The sequence below is a fragment of the Malus sylvestris genome, chromosome 4, assembly GCF_916048215.2.
Source record: "Malus sylvestris chromosome 4, drMalSylv7.2, whole genome shotgun sequence".
In the NCBI taxonomy this organism is placed as follows: Eukaryota; Viridiplantae; Streptophyta; class Magnoliopsida; order Rosales; family Rosaceae; genus Malus; species Malus sylvestris.
Genome location: NC_062263.1, coordinates 4,633,565 through 4,658,010, shown reverse-complemented (window position 1 = coordinate 4,658,010; position 24,446 = coordinate 4,633,565). Strand labels below are relative to the sequence as shown.

At 37.0% G+C, this 24,446-nt stretch overlaps 2 protein-coding genes across 2 annotated transcripts; both read right to left on the bottom strand.

Moving 5' to 3' along the window:
- Positions 1–8,038: 8,038 nt before the first annotated feature.
- Positions 8,039–10,140, bottom strand: LOC126619333 (cytochrome P450 CYP82D47-like). The gene is made up of 2 exons (XM_050287666.1): positions 9,172–10,140; positions 8,039–8,744 (listed from the first exon to the last, which is right to left on the bottom strand). The coding sequence occupies exons 1-2, from the start codon at positions 10,138–10,140 to the stop codon at positions 8,109–8,111; spliced, it is 1,605 nt and encodes a 534-aa protein (XP_050143623.1). The 3' UTR covers positions 8,039–8,108.
- A 1,396-nt stretch (positions 10,141–11,536) lies between these two features.
- On the bottom strand, positions 11,537–13,919 carry LOC126619330 (cytochrome P450 CYP82D47-like). The gene is made up of 2 exons (XM_050287664.1): positions 12,819–13,919; positions 11,537–12,395 (listed from the first exon to the last, which is right to left on the bottom strand). Exons 1-2 carry the CDS (start codon positions 13,800–13,802, stop codon positions 11,760–11,762), a joined length of 1,620 nt encoding a protein of 539 aa, XP_050143621.1. The 5' UTR covers positions 13,803–13,919; the 3' UTR covers positions 11,537–11,759.
- Between the last annotated feature and the right edge of the window lie 10,527 nt (positions 13,920–24,446).

Here is a 24,446-nt window from a genome sequence, read left to right as displayed (position 1 = left end):
TCAAAATAAATCAATAAATGTAATTACTCACCTTAATTACAATGAACAAATAGTTATTACACATATTATTACCCCTAACATATATATATATATATATATATCTATATATATATATATATATATATATATATATATATATATATGTGTGCACAATACTACATATATGTTCAAACATATTATACTAATTAATCTACCTATCTGTAAATTTATGATGAGCAACTAACATATATTTTGTAGGTAAATTAATGTTGAATCAAATAACATTCTTTTATTTAATTAGTAGGTAATATATTTTCCATGTATTATTACTTATATTTGGCACATTTTATTATAATAAGATATATGTACAAATAATAGGTAAATTAATTTTAAATCAAGTAAAATTACTTTATTTTGTAAGTAAATTAATTTTGAATCAAATTACATTCTTCATTATGTAGGTATTTTATTTTGTATGTATCATATATTGAGCACATTGTATTATTATATGTACAAATAATAGGTAAACTAGTATTGAATAAAAAATATTATTTTTTATGTAGGCACATTATTTTGCATGTATTTGCATCTATAGGGTTTGCTTTATTATGTAGGCAAATTATTTTGCATGTACTTTACATTTATTGGGTAAATTATTATTATTTTTTTTTTAAGCATCTAACATCTTAAAATTTGAATAGTAGGTGCACTAAATCAAATAACTTTTTTTTTGTACGTAAATTATTTCGAATGAATTTTTACGATATCAGGCTTTTTTTTTTGTGGGTTATATGTCACAGCCTGTCCCGAATTATTATTATCGGTGATGTAAAATGACGGTTTTATCCTTGGACATTGAAATTTTAGTGTGTGTGTGACTTATTTTGGAGACTTAGATGTTATTTCCTTGGTTGGGTGGTGACCATGTGGAGCTCACACACAACACACGCACCCTTTCTCTTCTCTCCCGTGCTCTCTCATCTCTTGGACTTTCTCTCTTTCCCTCACATACGGACAAGCAACAAAGCTCACACTCATGCACGGATCAACGTTCTAAAGGTGAGATTCTCGTTCCTTGCAAGCCCCCGAGTACATCCATACTATTCTTAGGACTTGAAACCATGAAAAACCTAAGAAACCCTAACCCCGATTTTGTGCACTGTTCATGCACACGTAAAATCTTATGTTTCATGGAATTTTAAGGACATAGGAAGCTTTAGGACACCCTTGTGAGGCTCGGAGAAGAAAAATAGAGTAAATTGGACGTCGGAGGACTGAGATCGAAGCATTACAAGTTTGGCTGGAATTATCGAGCTTGCTCAGGCGTGATTCAGTGGTTTTCGAGGCTTCATACAGGTATAACGTCGTTCCTCTCATCTCCAGCTTTCCAATGGTTCAAGTTTCACGAAAAATGGTGAAGAAATGAAGGAGAATAAGCGTTTTAAAGTTTTACCCAGTTTTCGACGCCGGCGACGGTCGCCGGAGGTTCAAGGTTAAGGATGATGGAATATTCCATCAAGTTGGTGTCAGTTAAATTTAGTAGATTCCGTTACTATTTGACAGAATATTCCTGACGGCGTTGACTGATGCCGTCAGTATGCCTGTCACGTGGCCTCGCTTGGGGGCGCGTATTGCCGTGACTTGGCAGGCACATGGCGGCGTGTGGGTGGTCAGAAAATTAATCTAAAAATATGGGGATGTTCGTGGAGTTGTGTAGGTCACTGTGGTATATTCAAATACCAAAATTGAGTATTGTATGAGAAGTTATTAGCTAGTTTTACCTATGTGCTTTAAATAACATTTTTATAGTTAATTCACATATAGGTGAGACTTATCCCGAGGACGATCGTGTTCAAAGGCGACTCGGGGGCTACGACCCTTCGACATACCAGTGAGTGGGCTTTTGGTTTTCAGTATATATTTATATACTTGATATTTTCCCAGATATATGTGTTCAAATGAAAGTATGTCTTACATACCATGCATATAAGTATAATTCGTATATGAATTGGTATATGATGCTTTATATATATATATATATATATATATATATATATATATATATGTGGTGTTGTGGACGCTCAGGTAAGCTCAGGTGAGTTATGTTTGGTTATGTGAATTGTCAATGATGTGATATGTGATTGAATAATGTTGAGCTCATAAAATTGTACCTAGGGTGATTGTGATTTAGCCAGAGATATGGCACATGCCTGTTTATTATGTCACCTCCCGCACCATATGCTCATATTGGATCCAATTTAGGTGCATAGCCTTGTTGTACATACCTTATTTATGGTTCCGACTCGTAAGTGACTAGCGATTTAATGCCCAACTATTATGTGAGAGTAGTATTGAGCATAATTATATCACACCCATTATTGTCATACAGACCTTTTCCTTTGGTTCCGACTCTTATGTAGTATGTTGCTGTAAAGGTCATTGTAGTGACTCCGGCTAGATTGATTTTGAGCTATGAATTCAGCCGTACAGACTACTACAGGGGTTCCGGCTAACATGTTATATTTATAGGAAATTATTTTTACCTGAATTGCTTACTCTGTTATATCTTGGTATGACATACATATGAATATGATTATGGGAAGCATGATTTGAATTGATATAATTTCATATATATTTATCTATATGCATATATCTTGATTATGGGAAAAATTATACATGTTTTACACCGAGGGGTTAGATATGTTGATAAATGAAATGGTTTTGTAAAACATTTGTTTTTGCCCACTCACGTTTTCTGTTTTGCGCCCCTCCAGGTTTTAGGTAAGTTTGCAGTTGCTGGGTGAGAGTACTTCGACGGTTTTGAGTGTTTACTTAGTACATCTTATGGTACTGTATAATTAGTACTTGTCCTACTGGACTGCACCTAGACTTTATATGTTCTAATTATGAGTGTTTACTTTTGTATCTTACTCCTAACACTTCCTGTTTAGTAGTGCACTCTAGTAGTTTCGGTTTTTAATTATTCATATCATTCTTATCTTCATTGCTTTCGCACTGTGCACATGGCTACGTCACCCTTATGTGATGGCCAGCATGCCTTGATCTCAGTCGGGATGTGTCATTATATATATGTGTGTGTGTGTGAAATAATTTACCTACATTTATTTGTAAAATATAATTTGATTGACTAAACTAAGCATGTATTATTACATATAGTAGGCATGTTTTATTGTTATTATATATTAGGAAATAAATTTATTATTTTTTTATTTTTGTAAAATCATTAAATCTTCCTTACAATCCGTATAGAATTAATGGTGTACATCAAACATTCAAATATGGGTATTTTAGGCATCAACAAATTTTAAATGTGTAAAGTCTAATATAATTAATGAATTTGCTGATGTGGAATCTAGTCAATGGGTTTTATTAGAGTAAAAAACTTATGTCAGGTTTTATATGGAGAAAATTCAGCTTTAGGGGTTAAAGTCATATTTTCAGTTGATTCTATGACTTCTTTGGCTTTTCCTATGACAAAAAAGGGGAGAGACTTTAGCTAGGGGGAGAGATTTTAGCTAGGAGAGTTTTTTCAGTTTAGTGAGAGTTTTAGCTAGGAGAGTATCTTAGTGAGAGTTTCTTTTAGTCTCTTGTATTTGGAGAATAAATGATGTTTGAATGATTATCTTTATTTCTTAATAAAGTCTATTTTTATTGCAACATCTATTGTTTGTATGTCACGGGTTTTAACGGTTAGTTACGGACATTTGAAGTCGTTACTAAATTATAGATTTTAAATTTATTTTAAAACTCCCACCTTGTGGGAAAGGGACCAATGAGATAAGAGAGTGAGGGACCAATCAGAATATAAATAAAAAATAAAAAATAAAAGGATCAACCAATGAGGAAAGGAAATCCCCCCCTGGATTATCGACCCGTGCACCACCATCAACCTGGTTTAATTCCGACGAATTTCACCATTTTTTTCATTGAATCACCATCATCCGACACCTGCAATACACTTAGTGATTTCCCATCTTCCATCTCCGCCCAAATTTGAGGGTATTTAAGTCCAAAATTGTGTAAAACCGTACGGGTGACCCATGGAGATTTGACGGTGATTCCGCCATTCCAGCGAGTTTCACCACCCACCACCACACTGAATCAACTCTCCTTGGACCCAGGAACAAGACCCAATCAATTGTAGAGGCGTTTGAACATCGAGGAAGTTGAATCGAAGAGCACCCATCTTAGGGTTTTCAGTAGGTTTGAGCAAATTTGGGGCTTTTCCCAGAAAAATTGGACTTGGCCACATATATGAAACTTGCTCTACTCATTGATATATACATTTCTGTGAAATTTGGTAATTTTTGGAGTTAGTCGGAAAATTGGGTTTACGTTCACTAGGAACCGCCACTCGCTGTGGCGCGTGGCTAGTGGGCTGACGATGCCTTTCTAAGTTCAATTAGATGTCCAGATTTTGTATTTAATATTCGTTCTCCAGGAACCGCCACTCACTGAGACATTACTTGATCAAAATATGACTCGATGATCCGACCGTTGGATCGTCACCAAACTTTAATACATTATAATACGTAATATTTGAGGATATTAAGAACTAACGGATCGGGAATCCGACGTACGGATCTTCCCGAATTGGATTTCTAAGTTTGTAAAATAAATTGTTGACCGCCACCTAATTCTAATAATTGGCAGAGATCCGACCATCGGATCTCGATAAGAATTTAGTATGTTGTTCTATGAGAATAATGAGGACCCTAAGAAGTTACGGATCTAAAATTCGATGGGCAGATCTTTCGGATCAAATTATGTGGAGTTGCGAACCCTACCGTTGATCAAGAGTTGACTTTTGGGTCAACATGTTCCGAAACGTTCTGGATACTAAAATTGGTACTACATGAGACTAAGTGAAGTCTAGTGGACCCACATTGGTTAAAGAGTGACTTAAATATATGGGGTAGGTTTATTAAATTAAATTTTTATATTAGTATCCGTTGTGAATATGAATTGGTTTTATAAGTGTGATTTCTATTTAAATGTGACTTTTATGTATATGAAACATGATTTGGCTTGTACTGATGATGGTTGTGATATATGTGTGTTTAATTATCTCTTTTTAGCAATGTGAATGATAAGTATGATAAATGCTATGACTATGTGATCTTAGAATCCTATTAGAAGTATTTTGTAGAATTTATAAGATTGTGTGATGTATTAGTTGGTGGCCATGAAAAGTTGATGGTGTAGCGTCTACGTTGTAACCCATAGGGGTTGAGTTGTAGGTAGGTTGTGAGTTGAATTTCCTGCACCATGTAGCAGTGGTACATGAATGGTTCTGCTTGATTAATCCACATTGGGGGACCATACTATATGTGGATCGTGCTTGGTTAATCCGCACTGGGCGATTCTTATGACCATTTATACTTAGGGGTGATCATGCTTGGTTAATCCGCATTGGATGATCACTGCCTAACAGTTCTGTAGGTGTGACTCTGCTTGGTTAATCCGCTTTAGGGGGTCACTACCTACCTGATTATCTTGACCCTGCTTGGTTAATCCGCATTAGGGGGTGACTAGTGGTCCTACTTGGTTAATCCGCATTGGGGGACCATACTATATGTGGATCGCACTTAGTTAATCCGCGTTGGGCGATCCTTATGGCCATGTATGCTTAGGAGTGATCATGCTTGGTTAATCCGCATTGGGTGATCACTTCCTAACAAGTGTAGGAGTGACTCTGCTTGGTTAATCCGCTTTAGGGAGTGCACTTCGTGTTTGGTTACTTATGTAGGCTTCGGCCGAACTGCGTCCCTCTAGCCCTAGTTTTTAATGTACATATGAATGATGGATTTTGACAATCTTGTGGTTTGAATTAGAAAAGTCGTTGGATGTCTGGGTGACTCCTTCGGAGTTTTCAGCGACTTGATTATGATTTCATAAAGTATGATTCTATACTTGATGTTTATAGATTGTGATCGATGGTCTGTTTTTATTGAATATCACATACTTGTATTATTGTCACTTACCTGAGCCTTGCAGCTTATCTGAGTGCCTGATTTGCCAATGTACCATTCCCATAATGTAGGCACTGACTTTACATGTGATAAGTCTGGGTAGATTACGAGAAACTGCTTGATATTTTGGTTCCGTTGAGTGGTCCAAAACCCGATGTTGTTAGATTTTGTTGAGTGGTCCGGAATCCTTGCTCTTGTTCATTTCCGTAAAGTTATCTTAGAATCCTAAATTCGAGTGAATGGGAATTACCCACAAAAGATCTTGTGAATACAAATTAGAATTACCATGTTATTATTCATAATCCAAGTGGGAAATTATATAGAGTTCCTTGGTTAAATTCCTGAAATGATATGTTATCGCACTGATTGATTACCGTAATTAAATGCTAAGATCGTGCATCTTTGATTCATGAATTGATTAATTGATGGGATTGTGGAATGACGCTGGATATGAGTGTTGTTATTATGATTATTTTAGTTGATCAATGTTTTTAGAGAATAATATTGTGCATTGTTAATTCTTTAATATGCTACATGCTATGAATTGTGATTTTATGTGGGAAACATGATGATTTATGTGATGGATGAAGTGGAAATATCATTGTTATTGTTATGATTAGACTTGTTGATAAATATGGCTAGAGAGTATGATTGTGCTTCGTCATTTGTTCTTTGAAATATTGCATGATATGCATTGTGGTATATTGTTAGGACATAACGATTTATGTGATGAATGTTCGAGTGTAGTGAATAAGGAATTACGAATGGTTTCATCCCTATTTAGGGTACGTAGACAGTCTAACGAGGATGTTAGATGCAGCCATAAAGTCTACGAAGAATTATTGCGTAGTTGGATCTTAAGTTATGTTTTGCCTTTTCCCGGAGGCGGGGTATGTTAGAGATACGGGTTTTTAGTGACGTCACATGTCGATCCTGGACGTATGTCGGGATCAGGGCGTGACATATACTTTTATTGGGTTTTTATACAGTTTGTGTGTTTGCTTAGTCTTGCCTTGGAGTTGGATCCACTTTGTGTAATGTATTGTGATTTGTTTGAAAATATCTTTAGTGATGATTTTGAGTATAATGTGTTTTTCTAATAATGTTTTTCTCTCCCTTTGTAATCTAGTCGTGCAGAAGACATCTCCATTAAACGGTAATAAATGAAATCGTTTGCTGTCAAGATTCCGTGCAGAAGAGCGAAAATGCTACAAGTGAAGGATAGATAATAGCTCAAGACACATGGTATGGGGGTACAGGTAAACTATACATATGCATCTGGAAAAAGTTAAAAGTTAAGGTGGGTTGGCTGTAGCTTCTCCTTCTCACCACAACAAAAAATACTTTTGAACTGCGTTAAGCTATTAATAAATTAAGCTTAAGCTATATTTTACTTATCAAGAATGGGTAAAGTGTTTTAAAAAGGAAAATTAAGTGCTTATATCAGGTAAACTATCAATTTTACAAAGTTTTCTCGTAAATTAGATATATAGTTTAATTCGAAGAGTTGTGTTGACCTTTACTTTTGTTAAATTATATAGTTTAATTGCGTCCTCTTTTTCCAATCCTTATATATCTACTCAACTCTTGGGTCAATTATTTGCCGTTAGGAATGTTTAATTGCTTGATCAATGATGCCGATTCAATTTGAAGAAGAAATAGGACTTTTGTCCAATAGGGATTTGAAATAGGGATTGAGACTCTCACATATGAGTAAGATGTCCCAATTGTTCATCGATTCTTAGGTGCTACGTCTTTTTAGTTGTTTTGTGTGAAAACTATTCATGCCTGTTGCGACTAAAACTTTCAAGTCCCGCAGCAACGCGCGGGCATATTTTCTCATATGGACCAAAACAAAAAAAAAATCCATGTTATAATAAGAAAACAAAAACCAAAGTTTGTGTACCTTAGTCATCAAGAAAAGCACCTGAATTAGATCTAACAGTAGCACAAGGTTTTTTATTTATTAAGATCTAGAAGCCCCTTAAAACAAATACTTAAACATGATTTAGTAACATAATTCCAGAGGTGACTAAATTAATGAAAAACGTAGTGATGCCCCCCGTGAGTTTATGAATACTCTAACCATCACTTGCATGCAACCTGTGCCCTAAATACCAGCAAAGCAGATTTTCTTTATTTACCATACTCTTCATATACTTGAGCAGAAAGGCGCGGAGTGAGAAGGACTTCAAGTTGGGAGGTTCTATGGTTGGTAAATTCCATCGACTCACGCATGTCAACCGGCTCACCCGTCGGAGTTGCGATTTCAAATCCATGAAGCAAAGAAGCGAGTGTCAATGGCATAATCCTGAGGGCAAGTGCTATTCCGGCGCACATTCTTCTTCCACTGCCAAACGGTATCAACTCAAAATCCTGACCTTTAACATCAATGTCGCTGTGTGTTGTGAAGAATCGTTCAGGTCGAAACTCATTTGGATCGGGCCAGACCTTCGGGTCTCGATGAATCTTCCATACGTTGACGAGGACGCGAGTGTTTGCTGGGATATGGTAGCCGGCTAGAACGCAATCTTCATTGGATGCATGGGGCAATAAGGTTGGTCCGGGAGGGTATAAACGGAGCGTTTCTTTGATAACGGCTTGGAGATAGACTAAGTTGTCGACGTCTGATTCTTTTACTGCCCTCTCTCTGCCAATATTTTGGTCTATCTCTTCCTGGACCTTTTTTAGAGTTTTAGGGCTGTTAAGAAGTAGAGACAGTGCCCATGTTAATGTCCCTGTTGTCACATCTACACCTGCTAGAAGAAGACTCTGCAAGAGAAGTACGTAAAATTCAACCATAGCATTTGTACAAACAAAATTTACATATTTGCTGACACACTTTCTAATAAATGGAACCCTATGCTTATCGATGAAGGGCGATAGAATTATTAGATGCATTCAGTAAGGAAAATGCTGAGGAGACTACTTTTTTATGATACATTTGTATACAATCTGATGTTGTAAATGATGCGTACATGTTACGTCAATTAATGAGTTTATCTCATTGGATATTGGTTGTATGCATTAGTTGACACATAAGGATATTAAGATGATATATACACTAATGTGTTATAAATATGTCTCCTTCACATTACTCATTTATTCAATCTGATGGCTATAAATAAAGATGAATGTGTAAGAAAAGAAAGCAAAAATGAAAATTTAAACAATTAAATGCTAAACTGCACATACGTACCAGTGAGGTAGCTTTGTTGATAATGTCAGCTTCAAAAGAATTGGTAACTTTAGCATCATCAAGAACTGAAAGCATCAAATCCATGAAGTCACGCTCCTCCTCATCATCTTTCACTCCACTAGAAACAGTCCTCTTTTTCTTTTGCTTATGCTCTTCTAACCATCCTTGAAGCACTTGATCTACCTCCTTTGCTACCTTCCTCATGGTCTTCTCATGGCCACCCAAATCCAACCACCTCAAGAACGGAAGCGCATCCGACAGTACAAAAGTAGCATTCAGTCGAAGCCAATCCTTGAATACATCACTCCCTATCAAGTCTCCATGCGTGTAATTTGTAGCTTCTGAAATTCGTTTCCCGATAATCATTCTAAAGACCACGTTCTGGTTTATGTCCGCAAACCAGTCCTTCATCTGTACCACCACCTTATCGGAACCACTACTCTTGTTGTTCTTCGTCCACCGATCGTATATTTCTTTCATCGATGCACTCACTTCGGATTCTCTAAAGTGTTTGAGCATCTCGACGCGGTGGGGGGATAAGACCTCCGCCATGACCATCTTCTGTACATGGCTAAAGTAGTAGCCGTAAGAGCTGAAAGGAAAGAAGGCATAGTTGTAGCCCAAGATTTCTGAGGCTAAAGAGCTTACACGGCTAGCAAACACTTTGTCGTGGGTCTTTAAGCACTCTTTCGCCATTTCCGAGCTGCTCAAAACTAGGGTTCTCTTCACTCCGAACATGAAAGTGAAGATCGGTCCGTATGTGTCCGCCAATTGAGCTATCACCACATGTAGTGGCTCAGACGAACGTACTAACAAGGGTAGGTGACCAATTATCGGCCACGCACTTCTGGCTTGAGGTGGTAGTTTTCTAACTGCTTTTCTTGACTTAAAAATTATAGAGTAGAGGAACAATGAAAAGGCCAATGATGCTACCACAAAAGGAACAAGAGATGGTAGGTGGAAGTCCATAGAGATTGTTTGATGGGGAGTCCTTAGCTAGCTTGTTTGTCTTGTCAGTGATATATGGATGGGGGTTTTGTTTTGTTTTATATAGTGAATTTGGAGAAGTTACAGACTTTCTAATTATTCTGGTTCAGTGTATCCAAACATATATGGTAAATGGAGGGTGTAAATTCCTTGTGCGTTTTATTCCATATTAGTACAAACACATTAAAGGAAGAGATAGGGATGAAATGGCAAAAAGGAATTATATTTGTTCATTTTTGCATTTACCATAATTGTCATTTTCTTGTAATTTGACTAGATATTCAGTATGAAATTCTTTCTAAAGACAAAAAATCCGATCTGGAAGGAACTTGTTAAAGAAATGAATGATAAGGAAATTCACCAAAAAAAAAAAATATCTCCATTCCATAGTACAAACACATTAAAGGAAGAGATAGGGATGAAATTGCAAAAAAGAATTATATATGTTTATTTTTGCATTTACCATAATTGTCATTTTCTTGTAATTTGACTAGATATTCAGTATGAAATTCTTTTTAACGAAAAAAAAATCTGATCTGGAAGGAACTTGTTAAAGAAATGAATGATAAGGAAATTCACAAAAAAAAAAAAAAAAATTTCTCCAATCCATATTAGACCATCTCCAACCCTTAGGCTAAAAGCCAAATTTTTTAGCCCGGAAAATTTGGCTTTTAGCCCAGAAACATCTTTTCTGCTCCAACCCTTCTGCCCTAAAATTTTAGCCCGGAATTATTAAAGAATGAACTTAGGCTAATTTTTTTCTTAAATCAATTTAAAAAAAAAATAAATAAATATGTAGATTATTGTAAATTAATTTTATGAACATTTTAATCGAAAAAAATTTAAATTCGATAAACATTTGGCATTTAGCCCAGGGGGAAAGCTGGGAGGTATTTGGCCCAGAAATAATATTTGGCATTTAGCCTAAAATTTTAAGATGGGTTGGAGAGTGTTTGGGGGGGTAATTTGGGTGGTAATTTGGCTTTTAGCCCAAGTTTGGAGATGGTCTTAGTACAAACACATTAAAGGAAGAGATAGGGATGAAATGGCAAAAAGGAATTATATTTGTTTATTTTTGCATTTACCATAATTGTCATTTTCTTGTAATTTGACTAGATATTCAATATGAAATTCTTTTTAACGAAAAAAAAATCTGATCTGGAAGGAACTTGTTAAAGAAATGAATGATAAGGAAATTCACCAAAAAAAAAATAATAATAATCTCCAACGCATTTACTATATTTCGGAAATTCACCAATTATGGCAATGTAGGGATAAAATGGGCATAGAAAAAAACTAGAACATTTATGGACCAAAACAAAAAAAAAATCCATGTTATAATAAGAAAACAAAAACCAAAGTTTGTGTACCTTAGTCATCAAGAAAAGCACCTGAATTAGATCTAACAGTAGCACAAGGTTTTTTTATTTATTAAGATCTAAAATCCCCTTAAAACAAATACTTAACCATGATTTAGTAACATAATTCCAGAGGTGACCAAATTAATGCAAAACGTAGTGATGCCCCCCGTGAGTTTATGAATACTCTAGTCATCACTTGCATGTAACCTGTGCCCTAAATACCAGCAAAGCAGATTTGCCTTATTTACCATACTCTTCATATACTTGAGCAGGAAGGCGCGGAGTGAGAAGGACGTCAAGTTGGGAGGTTCTATGGTTGGTAAATTCCATCGACTCACGCATGTCAACTGGTTCACCCGTCGGAGTTGCGATTTCAAATCCATGAAGCAAAGAAGCGAGTGTCAATGGCATAATCCTGAGGGCAAGTGCTATTCCGGCGCACATTCTTCTTCCACTGCCAAACGGTATCAACTCAAAATCCTGACCTTTAATATCAATGTAGCTGTGTGTTGTGAAGAATCGTTCAGGTCGAAACTCATTTGGATCGGGCCAGACCTTCGGGTCTCGATGAATCTTCCATACGTTGACGAGGACGCGAGTGTTTGCTGGGATATGGTAGCCGGCTAGAACGCAATCTTCATTGGATGCATGGGGCAATAAGGTTGGTCCGGGAGGGTATAAACGGAGCGTTTCTTTGATAACGGCTTGGAGATAGACTAAGTTGTCGACGTCCGATTCTTTTACTGCCCTCTCTCTGCCAATATTTTGGTCTATCTCTTCCTGGACTTTTTTTAGAGTTTTAGGGCTGTTAAGAAGTAGAGACAGTGCCCATGTTAATGTCCCTGTCGTCACATCTACACCTGCTAGAAGAAGACTCTGCAAGAGAAGTACGTAAAATTCAACAATAGTATTTGTACAAACAAAATTTACACACTTGCAGACACACTTTCTAATAAATGAAACCCTATGTTTATCGATGAAGGGCGATAGAATTATTAGATGCATTCAGTAAGGAAAATGCTGAGGAGACTACTTTTTTGTGATACATTTGTATACAATCTGATGTTGTAAATGATACTACGTCAATTAATGAGTTTATCTCATTGGATATTGGTTATATGCATTAGTTGACACATAAGGATATTAAGATGATATATACACTAATGTGTTATAAATATGTCTTCTTAACGTTACTCATTTATTCAATCTGATGGTCATAAATAAATAAAGATCAATGTGTAAGAAAAGAAAGCAAAAATGAAAATTTAAACAATTAAATGCTAAACTGCACATACGTACCAGTGAGGTAGCTTTGTTGATAATGTCAGCTTCAAAAGAATTGGTAACTTTTGCATCATCAAGAACTGAAAGCATCAAATCCATGAAGTCACGCTCCTCCTCATCACCTTTCACTCCATTAGAAACAGTCCTCTTTTTCTTCTGCTTATGCTCTTCTAACCATCCTTGAAGCACTTGATCTACCTCCTTTGCTACCTTCCTCATGGTCTTCTCATGGCCACCCAAATCCAACCACCTCAAGAACGGAAGCGCATCCGACAGTACAAAAGTAGCATTCAGTCGAAGCCAATCCTTGAATACCTCTCTCCCTATCAAGTCTCCATGGGTGTAATTTGTAGCTTCTGAAATTCGTTTCCCGATAATCATTCTAAAGACCACGTTCTGGTTTATTTCCGCAAACCAGTCTTTCATCGGTACCACCACCTTATCGGAACCACTACTCTTGTTGTTCTTCGTCCACCGATCGTATATTTCTTTCATCGATGCACTCACTTCGGATTCTCTTAAGTGTTTGAGCATCTCGACGCGGTGGGGGGATAAGACCTCCGCCATGACCATCTTCTGTACATGACTAAAGTAGTAGCCGTAAGAGCTGAAGGGAAAGAAGGCATAGTTGTAGCCCAAGATTTCTGAGGCTAAAGAGCTTACACGGCTAGCAAACACTTTGTCGTAGGTCTTTAAGCACTCTTTCGCCATTTCCGAGCTGCTCAAAACTAGGGTTCTCTTCACTCCGAACATGAAAGTGAAGATCGGTCCGTACGTGTCCGCCAATTGAGCTATCACCACATGTAGTGGCTCAGACGAACGTACTAACAAGGGTAGGTGACCGATTATCGGCCACGCACCTCCGGCTTGCGGTGGTAGTTTTCTGACTGCTTTTCTTGACTTCAAAAATATAGAGTAGAGGAACAATGAAAAGGCTAATGAAGCTACCACAAAAGGTACAAGAGATGGTAGGTGGAAGTCCATAGGTATTTGTTTCATGGGGAGTCTTTGTTGCCTAGTTTGTTTAATCAGCGATACATGAAAGAGGGGTTTGTTTTGTTTTATAGAGTGAATTTAGAGAAAAATCTGATATGGAAGGTTTCACGTCTCGTCTCAAAATTTGATGTTTATATTTAGTAGTAATGAAATTATCAAAATGTTCTGAGTAGCCATGTGAATCTTCTAGGTGGATTTCAAATTTCGTTCCACTTTTCGACTCGTAACTGATTATTTTTTTGAAGTACTCAATTTTAAGAACACGTGATCACAGATTGAACTTTATTAGAAATTATAACGAACAAGTTGTGCTCTACTTTGTAAAAATACCTGCCACACATTCAAATTTGAAATCTGACCTCGTGCAGTGTACACCACTGCCTTGGTCTGTGGTGAGAGTGGCTTTGTTTGTTGTGCTGCGTTGGGAACTTGATTCAGCTTTAAAGATGATAAATTTTTAGTTGTGTCGCGAATACAAATGATACACTACGTGTTATAAACATTGAAAAATCTCTCCTTAAAGAGGTTTCATGTAGAACAATCGTTGGACACCTTGGACATGTGAAAGGAGCATAATTCTTTTCTCATATAATCTCTATTTTCTCTCTTTTATGTATTTATTTATTTAACTAGTTACGAAAAAGTTATGTTAAAATTTTATTTTAAATTATTTATATAGGAATAAAGACAAAAAAAAAGTATGAAAGAAAGGAAGGTAAAGCTATCTCTAACCGAATGAGGGTCAAATGACTCGTTTTAGCCCTTTAGTCTTCCAAAAAATTAATATTTTAATGAGTCTTCCAAAAAATTAATATTTTAATGAACATTGCAAGGCTATATTTCTTACCATCTCCAACCGAGGCTATAAGGCCAAACATAGTCCTGTCACAAAAAACCATCTCCAACCGATGACCAAAGGGTCATAGGGCCAAACATAATTTATTATTTACATTTAAAAACTATAACAACTTAAATTTAAAAACTACGACTTATATTTAAAAACTACAACTAAAATTAAAAAAAAAATACAACTTAAATTTAAAAAATACAACAAGTTAAATTTAGAGTCCATAATCAACATCATCTTCATCATCATCCGCCATTGTAAGAGTATAGTCGGAGGTAAACAACTGCCAATGGGCCATAATTTCCTTCTTTTTTTGATCAAAATAGGCCTTACTCATTGGACTGTAATCCGAAGTGTTCCTTTTGCATATTCTTATCATCCATCTCTTCTTGTATTGGTTTGGCCCGTACTTCATGCCTACGGTTCATTTCTTCCGCGGCAAAGGCATTTTGCTCTACCATTAATCGCAATGGGGCCGCCAATTCCTGTTGAGCGGCGTAATCATCATTTGCCTTACCCTTTTCCTTCAACCTTCGGGCCTTGTTTCGTCCCATAGCCCTAGGTATGGAACATTCACCCGAAGACAGATTTTCTACCCTTGTTTCTTGAATGGTAGAAGATCCATCTTCATCCCCATCTACAGATGAGGATTGAGTTTCGAACACCGGCATAGGACCTACTATATGTTGAGGTGGATCTTCAAATAACACCCACCCTTTACAAATTTCCCAACAACCGTGAAACTAAAAATGTTTCAAGCTGCCCTCCAATTCCTCCACTTAGCGTACCTAGAAAATATAATTACAAAAATTAAAAGAAATTAATTTATGAAATTAAATGTAATATAATTAAATATAATTACAAAAGTTAAAGGAAATTAATTTATGAAATTAAATGTAATATAATTAAATATTTAATATAAATTGTGAAAACACTTACTTCATTGTAGTAATTGGCGCCGCTTTCATGTCTACTTGCGGCTGCTAATAGTGCTTGATGCCATTTATTCAAACTTGGATGAAGATGTTTCTTCCATCTTGAAGAACAACTCTCGTGGTTTCGAGTATTCAGTGGAGTAGTGTCTTCGTAGAACTCATAACATTTTTTGGACACACGAGTCCAAACACCTTCACTTGTTTGAGAACTCCCCTCCACATTATCTTTCGAGACTCATCTATCAGCCCTGCAAAGAGTTTCATCTTCTTTTTGGGTCTAAGCCCTACATTTCATTGCAGATGATGCCATTTAAAAATTATTGAAAAAATTGAAGGAAAGATTATTGGAAGAGGTAAGAAAATATGAGAATTGAAATGGTGTAGGAATGGTGAAAATTATGTGAGAATGATGTAGGAATGACTTAGGTATTTATAGGAAAAAAAATGAGAATTTTTTAAAAAACTTTTGGCCCAAAATTTTTTTTATTCAAATCCAACGGTAACTGACGTCAACATGATGTTAGCTAGCCGATGCTAGCTAGCGTCACACTGACGTCATCTAGCTGTTGTCTTTAAATTTTGTGGCCCGGCCCGGGCTAGCTGGCTAGTTCATTTGGTCCACCCAATTGGCCCTTTGGTTCTTTTTATCCAGTGGGGCCCAAGAACCCTTTGGCCTAGCCCTGGGTTGGAGACGGTTTTTGGGCTATTTTCAGCCCTCTGGACCCTTCGGTTAGAGATGACCTAAAGGAATGATAATAAGAAGAGAGAATTTTACTCCCATTTGAAACGGTTCAATGTGCAGGTGGATTATTTCTGATGGGTTTTAAATACCCACTCAGAAGTCATCATTTCTACAACACCATTAGAAGTTATCCACTAAGAACAGCTACACAGTGGGTTAATCCCCTCCCCCTTCAAAAGGGCTCCAACGTTTCAAAAGTCCACTAGGCTCCGAGGGAGCACAGTTTCTCTCCCAGGCATAAATCGACAGGCCCAGGGCCTGTTTATGTGATGAAATGATGACATCATGATAAATTAATAAAAATTAACCAAAAATACAATAATTAATTTAAACTACAGTAAAAATTGAAAAAAAATTTAATATTCTTTCTATAAATCTTCCACCTTACATCACATTTCAATATTTTAAAATACTTTCAATCAATCTTTTATTATTATCATATATTAAAAATAAATTATTTTTTTATCATTTTATAAAAAAAACATAATAATATTTTAATACCAATTATCTGGCTATTCAGTTTAGGTGTGAAGATGCACTTGGACAATTAATATTCACTACATGCAATTACTGTTCACTAAGGGGATTGAGTTGCCTGTAGCATGGGAGGAGGTTTACTACACTGGAAGTGCTCTAAGGTCATCTCCAAAGGAAATGTCAAATTGTAAGAGTCAAATTACAAATGATGGTTGATGTGGCAATCTAAAGTCTTATGTTAAATTTTGTACTTCTCCAACTGAATTATCAAATGTTATTTTATTATTTAAATAGAGCTTTAAATGGTTTTAATTATTAAAAAAAGATTGAAACAAAATTTCTATTGGTTGAAATGTTAGTAGAATAAGAAACCCACTATTAAAATGAATAAAAATAAATTTGACATAGATGTCAAGTTTGATGCCAAATCACAAAGCCTTCAAATCCAATAAGCAAATAACATTTCGGTTGGAGAGACTTTTGATGCCAAATTTTCGTAGTGGCTTTCCATATAGGATTTTGAAATCGCCTTTGGAGATGCTCTAACACATCTCTCTCACGCCTCACTCTCTCTCCTCATTCCACTCAATCGTTCACTTTCTTACACGACCTGTTAACTCGATCTAAACGACATGAATGTAACAATTTTTGAATCAACACGTCAACTAATCGGGTCGCTATCGGATTACACGTTAATAACAGAGTTCTTAACAAGTTTACTCGCAGGTAAACCCGTTTCAACCCATTAAGAAAAAAATTAGTTTAATAATTTTTAAACTAAAAAATCATACTACAATAGTCACATTATTTTCAAAGCACATTAAAAATACCAAAGCACATTAAAAATTCACAATAATTGATTTACAAGAGTGAAAAATGTGAAAGAAAAAAAATATAATATACACACGCTCATGATCGCATCTACACTCGACGATGGGTACATCGTTGTTTGAATTTTTATAACCCTACAAACCCCCATGAATAGTACTTTTAGGGGAATTCAAATAAATAAAAATTCATAATAATTAATGTTCAAGTGTGAAAAATGTGAAAGAATGCGTAAATGATTGTGATTGCATCCTCTACGCTTAGCCGATAGTTACATCGTCGTCTAGATTTTATAAACCATCCAAACCTCATCAATAGTAATTTTTGTTTGAGTGAAAATAAATAATAATTCATAATAATTAATGTAGAAGTGTAAAAAAATGTAAAAAATATATATAATCACTCGTAGTGACAAGCTTTACAAACTTCGCGAAGAGGTCAACTCCATGATTCGACACCATAATCCATAAACCCTATATTTATATTTAATGGTCAATTGTCGTTTATGTCCATTCTTCTTACCGGATTTCATTTTTCATATTTCTTTTTTGAAAACATGACATTTTAGCGAATACGGAAAAATAAACGGTTCGGATCGTTGATATTACGTTTCGATGTTTACGGCTAACTGAAATATGAGTCGATGATATGTAGTTTCTAGAGACTTTATAAACTCCGAGCAATATTTGATTCCTTTGTGTGAAAATTGGTTACGAATGGCTCTGTATTAATTGTTTGAAATCTTTCAAAGAAAAATTCAGTTTTCGATGAAACTACGACCGACGGACAGCGAGAAGACCGATGAAGAAAAGTGAACATTCCGTCTACTCTGATGACATATTCTCACACCGTTAGTGACACACCCCGACCCGGAATGTCCACTAGGACTTCGAATCAAGTTGTGATGCCCGACACCTGGAAGGTGACGAAGCCATAAAGTGTGATGATGTGGAAAATTGTGAATAAATTTAAACCTAAGAGTGCCTAAATACCAGAGTGTGAGCGGGAATAAACCCACTACACACGTGATGTTAGAGCATAAGTAACTACATAAAAATGAATTGGGAATCGTACCTTCAAAATAATCTCCCGTACTAAGAATCGCCACAAATCTTCGACGATAAGAAAACTCAGCTAATAAGATCTGGAGGGTGAAGCCAAGACAAGGGTGAGTGGCCCAATAAGTAATATTTTAATAGAAACCATATAAAACATTATAATCCCTCTCTACAACACCTGTATAATTTCCAGAAAAATCATAATATAGCACAACACAGCATCTCATCAATAATATTAAATAATCATGCGATTCATAACTCATGCTAGTACGCAAGTCGGAGTCACCTAGGGTGACCTGTACGACTTACCCATATCTCGTCACATATACTAGTAAGTCGGAGTCACCTAGGGTGACCTGTACGACTTACCCATATCTCGTCACATATACTAGTTCATCACATATTTCCTCACATAAGCTAGCTCATCACATATTCATCATATATGCTAGCTCATAACATATTCATCACATATGCTAGCTCGTCACATATTCATTACATATGTTAGCTCATCACATATTCATTACATATGCTAGCTCATCACATATTCATTACATATGCTAGCTCATCACGTATTCATTACATATATTAACTCATCACATATTCATTACATATGCTAGCTTGTAACGTATTCATTACATATACTAGCTCGTCACATATTCATCATATATGCTAGCTCGTCACATATTCATTACATATGCTACCTCGTAAGTCTGAGTCACCTATAGTGACCTATACGACTTATCCATATCTCATCACATATACTAGTTCATCACATATTTCCTCACATAAGCTAGCACATAAGCCAGAGTCACCTCTAGTGACCTATATGGCACTACGCCTGCACACGAGTCGGAACCACAGTAGTGGTCTGTACGACATGACTGGGTGTAAATGAATACGCTCAAGTGCTATGATCACGTGAAAAGTCACCTACGAGTCGGAACCACCTATAGTGGTTTGTACGACAGACATGTGCATCTACCTTGAATTCAAGGTGAGCGCATGGTGCGAGAGGTGAACATTACGTGAAGGACTGTGCCCTGGCCACGGGTGGGAGCACTAACACCGGGGTGCATGTTTATGAGCTTTAAATGCATCTAATACGACATGTACTACTCATAAGCGACCTGTACGACAATACCGGAGTTACCTATTATTGCAACTTGTACGACAAAGTGACAAAGTCGGAGTTGCTTAAAACATAAATGTAGTCATACCATAACCCCATCAAATCAACTAATACCGTATACTTACCTTAACTTACCTTTGCATCCTGCGTTCACCTTTGCACTTTAGAGCGTTCATAATCATTATGTTCAAGGAATATACATATGGGTATACCAGGATGTAAGTCTGAACTTTAAACATATCAAAATATTTCAAGATATATAAATATATAAACAAATAGTCTAGAATGCATAAACTGTAATGCCCCATTCACAAACTATTTACTTTTGAGAGTAATCATCGATGATAAGCCTAATTAAACACTAGTTAAATTAACTATCAATTAATTCCCTTTCCTTACTTCAATTTCTTGATTATTCACGCACTGATTTATGATCGACATTTAACCACTAAACACATAGGGTCAAATCTTATAAACTTTCCACCAATGTCCCTCAAACTACTCAATTTTCCAAACTAGACTATTGTCTCGATTATTCGTTCTCATATTTTATATGGTTGCATCTAACGTCTCGTTAGACTGGCTACGTACCCTAAGCAAGGATCAAGTCATTCATAGTTCACAATAATCATTTATGGTAATACGCATATGGATATATCATGATGAAATCTAAACTCAACGATCTCATAGTATTTTATAACATATATATATATATATATATATATATATATGTCATGGCATAAATTTCTCAGTTTTATTTAAAAGCATTTATAGAATTATCAATCACGAAAAAATATGATAAGTAAGGAAAGATCCACTCACCTAAAGTTCGCGCTATAACTTCCTAGTACAAACATCGAGGCGTCACGAACAATCGGCACTTGTGACCAATTATTGAACCTTATCTCAGAATTCTCGTCGATACAATACATAACTTACATCGCACATGAGTCTACGTAATTCGGTCCAGAAGATCTACAAATCAGATCTCTAATCCGTAACTTCCAAGGATCCACATTATGCTTCTAGAATAACATACTAAAGTTTCAGAACGATCCAACGGTCGGATCTCCGCCAATTGCCAAAACCAAGTGGCAGTTAACATTTTATTTTACGAACTTACAAATCCAATTAGAGAAGTTCCTATATTCCTCAAATATTATGAATGATAACCTAGTAAAGTTTGATGACGATCTAACGGTCGGATCGTCGATTAATATAATGGTCTATTAACGTATCTTAGAGAATTTTGGTTCTAACGATCAATCTACGTCATGCAATTCTCAAAACTGAATTCAAGGAATCTAATTATCCTAAGAATAACATCGACGGCCCTCTGGCCACACGCCGCCGCACCAGCCGCCGCGGGTGGCAGTTGGCCGCCTCAGCTCGCCGGAAAATTCAACTATTTCTAAAAATTCTCAAAAATTACAGAAATGAAGATCTCAAAGAGTAGAGCAAACTTTATACCTGCGGCCAAGGCCAATTTGACCTGGAAAAGCTCCAATTTTGCTCAAACCCGCCGGAACCTTAGATTTTGGGTATGTTCGATTCGACCTCCAAACTTGTTCCAACGCCTCCATCACTACTTGGGCTTTGTTCCTGGGTTTTATGGGAGTGTTCTAGTGGTGGTAATTGGAGAAAAACATTTCATAATTGATGGATTTCGGCTAAGGATACCCGCGGCACCTATGGTGGTTTTGTTAAACCCCACCCTTATTTTATTTAAAAATGGTTTTTAATTCTTAATTAGTGAGCCCAAGGGACCCACCCCTTTATTTGTGTGTCCCCCTATGACCTTCTTCTTTCCCTCTTTCCCTCTTTCTTCTCTCAACTCTCTCTGCTCTTTCTCTTTCGACCTGAGCACCACACTCACGCATTCACCACTGTGGCTCTCCGATGACACACACACACACTCATCCTCACACCCAACTGGCCATGACGCACCACCCATCACCATCACTCGGACCTCCATTCTCTCCCTCACATCTCCGGTCTATCTTTGGCACTATGCACAGTCAATGTGCAAGTGTTTTCTAACGAAGGTAAGTTGAACCACTCTTCCATCTTCCTCCATGGTAGTCTAGAAGGCTTAGTGGTTGCTAAAAAGTGGTTTTTGGTGAGCTTTATGTCACATCCCAGCCCAGGGTCCACCACATCCCGGGTCCACTCCACTACTGTAGCACAATATTGTTCGCTTTGGGCCCCGACCACGCCCTCACGGTTTTGTTTCTAGGAACTCACACGAGAACTTCCCAGTGGGTCACCCATCATGGGAGTGACCTCGCGCGTTACTCGCTTAACTTCGGAGTTTCGATGGAACCCGAAACCAGTGAACTTCCAAAATGCCTCGAGCTAGGTAGGGATGGGAATATACATTTAAGGATCACTCCCCTGGGCGATGCGCTTAACTTCCAAGTTCCGATGGAACCCGAAGCCAGTAAGCTCCCCAAACGCCTCGTGCTAGGTAGGGATGCGAATATACATTTAAGAATCACTCCCCTGGGCGATGTGGGATGTTACAGTTTAAACGTGAAAACTGCTCAAGGAGCATTCTCCATATTTTCCGGCGAGCACCACCACTTTCGAGGCAATTTCTGGCCAAACTATGGCGATTTGGCCTACTTGCAAGGTATCAATCTCTTCGTCTCGCTGAGTACTACAACTTTTGTTTTTGAATCACTCGATTTCGTTGAGTTTTGACAAAGTTATGGCCGTTTAAAATTGGTGTAGCTTTCCGGCCAAAATCCGGCATTCTCCTTCCTTTGAATCCGGCAACCCAGAAATCCCAAGGCCTTTGGGCCTTTCCTGCCGAGCCCAACCCAAAACCCATTTCAGTTTTTATTATTTCTTTTATTTATTGTTTTAATGTAAAAGGACCTTGGGCCATTTTAAATTAGGGCCTTCAGCCCATCCTCCTTAAAACCCAAAAACCATTTACTTTAAGTTGTTTTTATTTTTATTTACTAAAATAAAGGCCTTTAGGGCCTTAGGCCCGTGCATCCTAAGCCAACCCTCAAAACCCTTAACCCGGAACCTCTCTTAGGCTAATTTTGACGTCCTGAATCCGTTTTTTACGTCCATTTTCCCAAATTCAATTGCTATTATATAGTTTTATTAATTTGACCCTTTATGTGCTTAAGGGCAATTATAGTGGCGTTTCTGTCTTTGCTAGTTGCATGGCTTTTCGGCGGCCAAGTACAGTGAGTGGGCCCCTTCTAAAAATGTATGTTTTAATAGTAGAAATGCATACATGAAAGACATGATTTAATGATTACGTTTTATGAAACGCTTTGAAATAACATGCTTACTGAGGCTAGTTTGAATTATTACTATTTTTCTTATAACCCATGTTCTTATATAATATCCGATGGATGACAATATGATATTTAGAGCATGTTTCGAACACCTCTTTATAGTATAGATGATGGATGACTTTATACTATGAAGTTACTTTTCAATATATATATATGTTCAATGGTTTTGTACTTACCTAGTGGTCATTTCTGCTACGAGACGTAGGGATGGATTTTGGTCCATCCCGAGCGACGGTTTGGTGTTGTCATAAGGCCTAGAGCGTGTTTCCTCTAGCTATTTAGCACAGGGACGGGGAGTCGGCATGGGGTCTCAAGTGTATTTTCCTCTGACTGTCTGCTCAGAGACATGGAGCCGGCATGGGGCCTAGGGGTTATCGAACACTCACTAATATACAAGTTATGATTTGAGACATTGCACGGCATGCTAGGCTTCGGAAAACCTATGTTTATCATTATATATGTGTTTTCATAAAACCTGGGGGTTAGTACGTTGAAAACTGTTTTATTATATATATATATATATATATATATCAACTTGGTCCACTCATGTTTGTTTTGCGCCCCTTTCAAGACTTAGAATCGAGGCATACAATCCCGACATCCAGACACTTCCGCATCGGCATCTTCGAGTCTTCTTGGTGTAGGACCCATTCTTTTATTCATTCAATTTTATATTATTTCTTTTAGTATTCTAGTTAGTTGTATGCTCTGAACACGTTCTTTAAATGCATATTCCTTATTCTTTTACAATTATAAGTTCTATCTATTCCTTGTTTTCAGCATTTGCACTCAATAAATGGCTTTCGTTACCCTTGGGTGTCGGCCAACACGTGTCTATCCTGGTATTCGGGGAATATCGGGATCGGGGCGTGTCAAGTTTTCCACCAAATTTCAACTAAACTTTTCCTAATTTTGGGTGAAGAGAGTAGAGGAGAGGTTATGGAAGAGGTTGCAAATGATAAATGGTTATGTTTCGTCGGAAAAATGGTGGGAATTTGGCCGGAATTTCACCGGTTCGAAACTGGGTCGGGTGTGTGGTGCACGGGTCCAATTTGGGTGCTCCTTACCCCTCTCCTTTCTCTCCTTGTTCTTCCCCGTGATTGGCTGGACTCTCCTCCCTCTTCTCCTAGTTCGTTCCTCATCTCCTTCACATATTGGGCAGCCAATGCCCTTTTTTTTTTCTTTCTTTTTCTTCCTTTCCGTCACCCCCACACCCCCCCCCACACACACATGTCCTCTTAATTAATATACAATAATATAATATAATTAGAATAGTTATTTCTTCAAAATACTTTTGGTTCGTCACTCCAAATT